Source organism: Sipha flava, unplaced genomic scaffold (genome assembly GCF_003268045.1).
Source record: "Sipha flava isolate LNK unplaced genomic scaffold, YSA_version1 49_pilon_pilon, whole genome shotgun sequence".
Classification (NCBI taxonomy): domain Eukaryota; kingdom Metazoa; phylum Arthropoda; class Insecta; order Hemiptera; family Aphididae; genus Sipha; species Sipha flava.
This window is the reverse complement of record NW_020273360.1, coordinates 1,089,800-1,100,900: the sequence shown is the minus strand read 5'-3', so window position 1 is coordinate 1,100,900 and position 11,101 is coordinate 1,089,800. Positions and strand designations below refer to the sequence as shown.

General features: G+C 24.9%; 1 protein-coding gene across 5 annotated transcripts; it reads left to right on the top strand.

Annotated features, from left to right (window-relative positions):
* The first annotated feature begins 91 nt into the window (after positions 1–91).
* On the top strand, positions 92–8,512 carry LOC112690317 (polyphosphoinositide phosphatase). 5 transcript variants are annotated; one of them, XM_025564290.1, is made up of 15 exons: positions 100–344; positions 496–592; positions 670–865; positions 956–1,163; positions 1,256–1,320; positions 1,711–1,958; positions 2,753–2,948; positions 3,247–3,445; positions 3,524–3,749; positions 6,223–6,448; positions 6,721–6,898; positions 6,957–7,160; positions 7,244–7,390; positions 7,801–7,971; positions 8,268–8,512. In XM_025564290.1, the coding sequence occupies exons 2-15, from the start codon at positions 503–505 to the stop codon at positions 8,479–8,481; spliced, it is 2,568 nt and encodes an 855-aa protein (XP_025420075.1). In that variant the 5' UTR covers positions 100–344; positions 496–502; the 3' UTR covers positions 8,482–8,512. The 5 variants fall into 5 exon arrangements, with proteins under 5 accessions (XP_025420078.1, XP_025420075.1, XP_025420076.1 ...); XM_025564291.1 differs by having other exon boundaries at positions 101–344; positions 450–592; positions 6,721–6,856; XM_025564289.1 differs by having other exon boundaries at positions 101–344; positions 450–592.
* The last annotated feature ends 2,589 nt before the right edge of the window (positions 8,513–11,101 follow it).

Genomic DNA, 11,101 nt, shown 5'->3' with positions numbered 1-11,101 from the left:
GTGTAACCGAATAGTTTTTCATGGAAAACTATTCGAATATATCGAATAAAAAATCAAAACGTTAACTTTTTTGTTAATTGTTATTTTTATCAGTAATCAGTTATCACATTAGTGTATCACATTAGTCTCAAAATAAAATAAACATTATTTAAGCTAAGCTAATTTTAAATTTTACTGAATAATTCAGAAGTCGTAAACTATCGAATAATTGAATAGTATTCAATAATTCGAGACTATTGAATAGTCCCATTAGTTTCGAATACTTTGGAACAATCGAATATTTTGAATAATTGCTGGATTATCAAATAGTTCGATAGTGCCCATCATTAATTTTAAAACACCGAGTAAGTAATATAATAATTTTGTATTATTTATTTAATTAATACAAATCGGGGTAGTTAAATCAAATTAATAATAATGTCTTTTCATGCTGTACCTATAAAATATAGTTTCTTCTATACATGCATATTTAGTTGATGTATGGTTTATTTTAAGAATAATTATGATCAAGTCTAATTATACTTCTACTGATATAAAATGTCTTCCTGCTATAAATTTCGTGCAAAAAATCGGAGTTTATGAATCTAAAAATGTGAGTTAATAAATTTTTTTCACTAAGTTCAATACAAATCTTTTTATTTACTTGGAAATTATTTGATTGGTTTTTAGAGATATTTTGTTGTTGGATCCAATAATGCTCGTTCAAAGTATCGTATTCTTAAAATTGATCGAACCGAAGGACATGACCTAACTATTATTGATGATCGAGTTGAATATACCGAACAGGATATGATAAATTCTTTGAGTCTTGGATTACATAGAAATACTGGTTTGAGTAAAATAGGATCAGCATTTGGCATAGTTGGTAAAATTGAGATATTTTATGTATTATGAATTTTAATTTACAAATCATAGTAACTTATAATATATAAAAGTATATTTGATTAAATTTAAGGATTCGTTAGACTACTAGAAGGATATTATATGATTTTAATTACAAAACGTCGTCGTGTTGCCATGATAGGACGTGAAATCATATATAAAATTGAAGATACATCAATGATATACTTACCAAATGAAGCATATCGAATTCCAAATGTTAATGAACCACGTTATTTAAAAATTTTTCAAAGTGTAGATTTGTCTAGCAATTTTTATTTTAGGTAATGCATAAAACATGTATTATAAATTTAAATTGATTTACATTGGAAGTACCAAAAATAATTATTAATTGTTGTTATTGCTTAATGATTAGTTACAGTTATGATGTTACACATACACTGCAGGTCAATATGTCTATTGCACAAAATATCCCAAATGGTTAGTATTTTGTTACTAAAAATGTAATCTGTTTACAATTATTACTAATATACTATGTTTTGTTATTAAAAAAAAAAAATAATATATTTTATTGACACAATTGATTTTTGTATACTAGAGAAATGTATTTTTATTTGTGGTATTAACAATTTAAGTTAATAAAAAAAATGTCTTATCAGTGCCAATCTTACAGTTTACTTTTGCCAAATATCATTGAAACTTTAGTTGGTGTTAGAGAGGATGTTTCAATAATTGTATAGCATAATTTGGTAGTTAGAATAACGTAAAAGATATATGTAAATAAAAATATCCATAATACTTGGTGTTTTAGATTAAATTGATGACTGGTTATTAATAAGGTAATTTATGTGATTTATTTTATTGTTTTAGATTTATCTGATGGAGAATGTTTATTTGTTACTCGAAGTAGTCCTAATAAAATTTTTATTTGGAATGATTATTTATTAAAAGATGTAATTAACAAAATACATCCAGATTGGATTTTAAATATAATGCATGGTTTTATTAGTCAATCAAATGTATCTATTTTTGGACGTCCAATATATATTACATTGATTGCACGAAGATCAAATAAATATGCTGGTACAAGATTTTTAAAAAGAGGAGCCAATATTAATGTAAATATATTATTACTTTTTATCAAATGTATTCTCAATATTATTTCTAACAATAATAAGCTTAATTTTAGTGTTAGATAAAATAAACTTTATTAGTCCTAGGACAGCAACATTTTCAAATTAAAGCCCTTTTTTTAGAGAATTCGATGAGTATTTGACCTAAAATTAATAAAAACAGCATTTTTCCCTACGAAGCCATTTTTAATTATATAAATGCTTAGTTCATTTTTGTTTTTACTATAAACACGTGTTAGAATTTTAAATAAAATTACAAAAATTATCTTACTCTTGTAATCATTAATTTTTAATTTTACCATATATTTTTCCCATTATTCAAAATATTATTTTTTGGAAGTTGTATAATTCAAATTATGGTTTGTTAATTATAAGAACTTATTTAAAATTTATCAGAGTTTTGTCTAAATTATTAATGATTCATTATAATTATATTTATTTTTGTGATTTATTATTCATTATTTGTTGGATATGATTGAGAATGATATGAGAGCCTTTGGTGTATGCATATGGAATGTTGAAAATCAAGATAAATGAAAGTCTAGTATAAGGATGAACAACCCCAAATAATTGAGAGAATGATATAAGAGATGAAGATGAGTGATTCATTATATACTTTTTTCAATGTAAAAAACCATACTGCTTTTAGGTGAATGGAATGTTTTTGAATGTGTTTTAAAATGTGCATCAGACTTTTATTTAACTTTTTTTTTACAGTTATAATGCTATCATACTCATTAAGGTACCTACGGTATTTAATGTATACCTATTTGTTTTAGGGAGAAGTTGGAAATGAAGTTGAAACTGAACAAATTGTTCAAGATCTTGGAGCAAGTTGTCAAAACCATGTGTATATAAGCTCATTTCTTCAAATGAGAGGTTCAGTTCCTGGATTATGGAGTCAAGATATGAGTAAAATGGTTCCAAAACCAACAATATCATTTGAATTACATGATCCATTTCATGAAATATCCGGTTAGTTACTTTCACTATTTGCATATTACCTCCTTTTTTTAAAGTTTATTATAAATGAGGCATTAAGTTTGTGTAAATTATAATTAATATCTTATATAATGTGTATCTTACTGCCCTGTGCTTATGTATAAGTAAGTGAATACTCATTTTGAATTTTGTACCTACCTATTTACTACCAAGACACTGCATTTATTAATATTTACTCATGATATACTCATGTAATTTGTAAACTTACATAATAAAATATTTCTTTATAATTTGATTTTTATAGTATTGCTATATTAAGATACTTTTTAAGGTGCTCATTTCAATAATATTTACAAACGATATGGTTCACCAGCAGTTATAATAAATTTGGTAAAGAAACGTGAAAAAAAGGTTCACGAATCACAGTTAAGTGATCATTTGTTATCAGCTGTAAAATATTTAAATAAGTTTCTACCTCCCTATCATCAAATTCAGTATATACATTTTGATATGGCAAGAATGAATAAAAGGTAGATTTTTATCTTTGTAATTTTATGAATCTTTATTATTATAAATATTTGTTTAGAAGAATTTGTATATTTCTTTAGTAAAAATGTGAATGTTATGAGACGTCTTGATGAAATTGCACGTATGGCTATATATAAAACTGGAATGTATATTAATTCTCCACGAATCATAGAAAAACCTACCTTTGGACAAAATAAAAATGGTGTCATACTTCAAAATGGAATAATCAGAGTAAATTGTGTTGATTGCTTAGATCGTACCAACACTGCTCAATTTGTTATTGGAAAATGTGCATTAGCTTATCAAGTATGCATTTTGATTATATTAATACATTTATAATTGAGGTTGTTGATAATTAAGTTGTAATTATAACTCCATAATCTTTTTAAAAATAATTAATATAATTAAAAATATATAAAATACAGAGGCAGATGCAGGAAAAAAATTTGGTAGAGGTTTTTTGAAAAAATAAGAATAATTACCGTTATTTTGAAATAATTATTTATTGTATTTTTATAAGTTATAACAATTATAAAATCAAATTCATCCACTTCGGTGTTTTACAATAATATCCAAGATCTCTTCACAGGATACCTCCACTTTTCTATATATGTTTAATAATGCTTACCCATTCAATCAGTTTTCCGCCGTTTTCATTCGTAAATAGGTTTTTAACCTACGAAGACAAAAGAACAATCTTTCACTCAAAGCAACTGAAACGGGAAGTGTTGCTCCAATTTGCAAAAATCGATGTACAGACTGATATAACATAGATTTACAACAGTTTAGAACATCAAAAAAAGTTTTAGGGCTATATTTTTCAGATGTATTTGAGCAATGTCTGAAACAATAATATAAACAAGTTTTCAAGAACAAAGAATATCCAAGATGATAAGAAACAAAGTCACCTACACCACATTGTGATATCCAATTTTAAATCTTCATCAGATTCTTTATGTCATTTGGCCATCCCTTTCAAAACGTTATGACTGTTACAATTATTTCTCCTGTAGTCTGTACTTTGTTGGTAAAATATTTTGTATTTTTAAAAGTAGTTCACCAGAGCCATGCCGTTAAGATTTGGTGCCCAGGGCAAAATTAAAAATATTCGTCCCCTATTTTATTTATCATTAATCATAAATTACAATGCATTTAATTTCTATTTAATTCAATTTTTTTTTACAATGTAACATTGATTTGAAAAAAAACTAAAGCTGATTGTAATAGTAATTATTTAACTATATTATTAGTAAATACCAATAGTCATTAATTTGTATCTGGTTTTTATTTATTTTCGCTTATCGCACCCCACGTGTTCAACGTGCCGTTGATTTTGAGATAAAGAATACGATAATTTATTATAAAGCCAAATAATACAAGAATAAAACGTTGTGGTTGACTAATTGCTATTACTCGAACCATGATGAAATAAATTATAAATTAATTAATTAATTAAATTAATTATAAATTAGTTTATTTTATCATGACTCGAACATAGTCGGAAATATTTTGTTCAGAAAAAATTTGTTATGGTCCAAAATAATTGTATAACAATAATCTTTCTCATATATTTTATTTATGTAAAGATTAAAATATTATAAAAAAAATGTTTGGTACCCCTTTAAATCATGCGCCCGGGGGCGCATGCCTCCTAGGCTCCCCTACGGCACGGCTCTGTAATTCATGATGATCGAGAAACCTAGATTTGAGTTGATCTAATAAATGGTCTAAAAATGGATTAAAAATGGATCGACGGTAATACGTTTCGGGAACTCTTTCATAGTTGATGAGGTTGTACTTCATCAGTTTTAATGCTGTTCTCGTTAAGTTCCTCCAATGATGAGTAACTATGTTCGTAAACATTATGAAATAAACTCAGAGAATTCAAATGTTCAAAATTATACTATCAACAACTTTAGAGGTGGTTTTCGGTAGCAAATTTTGTCTAGTTGGTTCAATAGAGACTAGATAGGTAATTTTTTTTAATATCCCAACAGTTTTCCTAATAATTGCGTTTTCGACACGCGTTTTCATAAAAATATAATTTTCTAACGCTTATAACATTTAGTAAACTTTTTTGGTTCTCTGGAAAAAGCAACATTTCCAGTACATTATTTTATATCTCCTAGTTTTAAGTTTACATATTAAAATGTTTATCAATTTACTACCAAAAATTGGCAGATTTCGTGATTTCTATCAACAGTTCAAATTCAAACGCTTATTTTTAAAAATTATAACAGCAGATTTTTTAGATTTTTTTGACACGAGTAAGAACAATGTATGAGGAACATTGCACTAAAATTTTAAAATTTTGTAGTCGACCAAAATTTTTTTATTGACGTTTTACGAGAAAAAAAAAGGATAATAGCGAAACGAACGCGGCGAAACATATTAGACCCATTATTTTTACGAAGTATTGTTATCATACCATTTTAAGCTGAAAATACTAATACCTTTTAGAATGTTTGGAAAATTATAAATTATTACAGATTCATTTTTCTTACTAAAATTTGAAATTCTTTTTTTCTAGCATATTTTAATCGTCTTTTGAACAATTCATTTTTTTTTTTAAGGTAGATAAAATAGAATAACTACGTTTGAAATTAATCATCCATTCATTGGGGGGAGGTGAACCCCAAAAACCTCTCCCTGCGTCCGTCACTGATAAAATATAATATATATTGTTTATATTTTATATAATCTATATTTACTCGTAACTAGTTTATATTGTATAGAAAACATAACAAAAAGTACTTTTTTTTAATAATATTTCTTACAGCTTTATTATTTAGGTCTATTAGACAAACCATCTTTAGAATATGATACTGACTGTGTTAGATTATTAGAAGTATCATATGAAGACCATGGGGATACTTTAGCATTACAATATGGAGGATCTCAACTAATTCATCGTATAAAAACTTATCGCAAAACTGCCCCATGGACATCACAAGGCAATGATATTATGCAAACATTAAGTCGTTATTATAGCAATACATTTTCAGGTTAGCAAATTAATCAATAGACTTTGATTATATCAATAAGTATATATGTTTATATATTTCAATGTTCCCTAAGTATCTATTCACCAAATGAGAAGCAAAATTAATAGAGTTCTCTTTGTTTGCCCATAATAAACTAATAACTACATTTTCATTATAAATTGCTAAATATTTTCAACTTTGATTTTGTCATAGATATTTTTTGAAAAAATTATTTTTATTACAAAATGTACATTTAAAAACGCAATTCCACTAAATATATTGATTATATATAGATACTGAGAAACAAAACGCCATAAATCTGTTTTTGGGATTATTTGTTCCAAATGACAATGAACCTGCAATTTGGGAGCAAAATTTTGATTACTATTTGCATCATCCAGAAGCAACTTCATTTATTTCTAATGACCAGTTAGTAGTAACAAATTTGCTAATAGTTGTTTGTATGACAAAGTATTATATATTTATATTTTCATAAGCATAATAAATATTAAATAATTAATATTTTTAGCCGTCTATTGACAAGGTGGTGGGACAATTGTTTAATGGATTGCTTACCATTATCTTATTTGGAATGTAAAAAGAAATATTTAGAAATATATCCTGCTAGTTCATTAAATATTGATGATTATGACAGTTTTGTTCACTTCTATAGAACAGATGAATTTAGTACAATGTCTGAAAGTTATGCTTTTGAAATTAGCCATTCTGTAAGGTATATATTTAGCAATTCTTAATTTGTTTTAATTCATAAACAAGTATTATTTATTTTTATTCAACAAATTAACACATTTTTAGAGACTTTATGCCAAATTGTGTAACAGATTTCAGTCCCTTTTCTATGCGTATCAGACCAGGTAAGAAACGTGAACAAATATCTGACAAAACAAGAAACCCTTCCATGACAGGTCATAGCTCTACAAATTCAATCAACTCGAGTAGCAGGTATACTAATTAATATATTATCATTATTGTTATATTTGTATTTATACTATAGCTTAATAATTTATTTTAGCGGAAGCTCTTAAAAAAAAAAAATTGGAAATTTTATTAGTATTCTTAACAGTAGTCGATTAAGACTTTGTATAGAAAGGTCTTAGAATTAATAATTTAAAAATGAAACTTAAAATATTATTTTTTTTAACCAAATAAATTTAATTTAACTTAGTTATCTATCATTAAATAGATAAAGTGTACTGTTATTTTATGTAATATAATATAATATGTCAAAAAAACAAATTAATCATTGAAATATTTATACAATTTGTATGAGTTATGCAAATTGAAGTGCATGATAAGTAATAAAAACCAGATTAATAATAACACTAATAATAAATATTTCTGATTGTTATAAGTTGTGGCAGTGGGGAAAGTGATGAAGATATTTCTTTTTCAAAACGTATTGAATGTGGAAGTATTCCTTCAAAAGACAATTCTATTACATTTGATCCTCTACAACCAGAACATAGCAATTATGGAATCAATCTGGCTTTAGCACAACCATCTGAAATTGCTATTTACAAAAAGTAATTTATTATTTAGATTAATATACTTAATTTATAATAAATTGAATGATTTCATTTTTTTCTTGCTACTTCTGATATTCAATTGTTAATTCCTTTAAAATAATATCTATTCTTCTTAAACTATTATTTTTATGTTGTTATTTTAAATTATATATTATCATTTAAGAATTATTATTATTATTAATCTACTTATTCTTGTATATTCTGCTGTTTTCCTGGGTTAAATTAATTTTTATGAATCTTGGCCTTGAATTTTTTTACATCCAATTGTAATTATAATTTTTTAAACTTTACAGATATATAATAATGGCAATTAATCCATCAAGTGTATTGACAGTGACACCAAGTAGCCAATCTAAATATAATAGTTCATTTAGTGTTCCTGTACCAGAAGTTAGTTCATCAAATGTAAATGTATATGAATCATATGTAAATAAAGGTTTAGTAGGTTCACCTATTTGTAGTAATAAAATAATTAATCAATATACAAATTATATTCAATGTAATTAGTTAATTAATTTTAAATTAAAATTATTTATTAATTAATTTGTACAAATATTTTAATGTTTTATAACATTTTAAATTAATAAACTTAAATAAAAGTATAATTGTTTATGATATATTATTTATATCTGATTATTAGTTCAATCATTTGGTTATTATAATTATTTGACATTCTAACATAAATTATGCCTGTGTATTACTTTTAGCATAAAATATAAATTATGCATTTATTAAATATATTAATAAAAGCATTGCTAATTATATTTAAATAAAGTGATTTGTTTTAACATAATATATTAGGATAATTTATTAAGTTCTATATTTTATTATTTAATATTATTATATTTATATCATTAATACATTTAGTTTACAATTTGTAGCAAACTTATTATTCTAAATAATAATTTTTTTTTTATTATATATTCCGGAATTTGTGATTATTATAAATTAGTTATTATTTTTAAGGTACTCAGTTGCATGTTTGGAGTAGGAATATGGCATATCGCTGAGGCAAATATTTTATGCGCCTCTAAATAAAAAAAAAAAAAAAAAAAATATGGCATATCAAATTATTGAATCCATTTAATTACTAGTGACTGGAGCTAGTCAGCCACTTACTGATTATCCAAAGTGATTAAATTTAATCTACAATGTGTAGTGTGGCGCCGGTTATTCTACGGTGCCACATTAAAGATAAGTACTAAATGTTAAGTCTGGGACTCATTCAATAAATATACTTGTAAAGAATAATTTTTTACGGTATTGTTAGTAATTTATTTCAAGACTTAGAAAAATCAATGGAATTACAATTATGATGATGATCGATATAAGCAGAGCTTTCTTATGAATGGCTGGATATGTCTGAATTTATTGCCGATCCAAAAACCCTATTTATGTTGCTGGATGGTCTTTTTGTAGCTGATCCCATGCAAATGTGATGTTCGTGTATTAGTCACTTCGTTTTTAATTACTTATTTTATAGTTAAATGTGAATTATTTGCTCTCACAGATGACATTATTAGAAAATATGTTTGCATGTGTACAATGTAGTTTTCTGAGAATTTATACTATATACACTTAATATGTTACACATTAAGCTATTATTTTTTTTAAATATGTGTAGGGCTACAAACACGTTTTTTTCATGCACATTATTATTCATATTAATGACCAGGGCTAGGATTTGTATGCAACAGCATGTTTTTTTTTGCGACTTCTGATTATTGATTTTGTCAGTAATGTCTACGAATCACCTCATGATGAGATACATGGTGGCATTTTTATTTTGCATGTTTTTGCATATTTTAGATAAAATGCATATTATTGCATATATTGAATAAAATGAATATTATTGCATATTTCGATTATAAGAATGCGAAAAATTGATATTTTTTAGCATATTTTGTAATTAATATTTATAATTTAATATTAATATTTCGTATTTAATTCTAGACCTGCTGATTAAAGTATAAAACTTGGTTCTTTTTGTCAAACATAAAATTTATTTTAAATTATTTTTTTTATTTTATTTTTCAATTACATTATATTAAGTTACATTTTTAAAAATGTGTACTTTGTTTTGTAATTGGTAAGTTAACCAATTATTTTCTTATATTTATAGTTAATGAATAAACGATATAACTTTTCAAGATAGGTATATGAATAAATTACATTTATAAATTTAATAAATAATTATGTTGTACGTAAATACATAGCGTTGTTCATTGACTACAAACTAAAAAAATTGGTTTGTTTAGAGACTTAAAATACTAAATTTTTTTTTAAGTAATTTGCCCTTCATTAGAACTAATATAACAACCTTCATTAGAACTAATATAACAACCCAAAAAAATTAAAAAATAAAAAAATAAAAAATCATGCATTGTAGGGTTAAGAAAAAAATCCAACCACTGATGTATTTCAACAAACAAATATTTTTTTTTAACTATATTTTTGTGTTTATCTTATAAAAATCTAAATGCATATTTTGCATATTTTGGTAAATGAAATGCATATTTTACAATTTTTTATTGCATACAAATCCTAGCCCTGTTAATGACATATGACATATTACACTTCATCAGATTTTTGTGTGTTATTATTTTACATTAGTAATATGTGGCATATTACATTATTGATGTGATGTAAAAGCATATTTAAGTTTTGGCTTACCGTAAAAAAAAAAATTTGGAGGCTCTTGGTCTATAGCATGGATGGTTACTAACCATAATTTCGGGAGCCATAAATGTATAAAGCTAATTCGAAAAAAGCCTTACTGTTAAAAGATATTTATAAAATAAAGACACATTTTTCATTATATTATTTTATTATATATATTTAATTATTATTAACATTATTAGAAGAATTATTTATAAGAATTGCTTTTTTGAGTGTTCATTTTTTCTGTTAGTTTTTTTTAAACCAGGTTGATAATTGGTAAGTGTAGTTTGCATAAGTTCACTTAAAATTTCATCAGTAAATCCAGATCGATGTTTAGATTTAATGACTTTAAGCGTTGAATACAATGATTCTCATACATAGAGGTCCCAAAAATTTAAATAAGTCTCTTTGCACACTCTTTTGTTAGTGGGTATTTTTTTTCTGAAATATTTTTTCCAAAATTCTA

Coding starts and splice junctions, on each gene's coding strand:
- LOC112690317 (XM_025564290.1), top strand. CDS start 503: ATGATCAAGTCTAATTATACTTCTACTGATATAAAATGTCTTCCTGCT. Junction 866..955: donor ATCAGCATTTGGCATAGTTG/GTAAAATTGAGA, acceptor ATTAAATTTAAG/GATTCGTTAGACTACTAGAA. Junction 3,446..3,523: donor ATGGCAAGAATGAATAAAAG/GTAGATTTTTAT, acceptor ATATTTCTTTAG/TAAAAATGTGAATGTTATGA.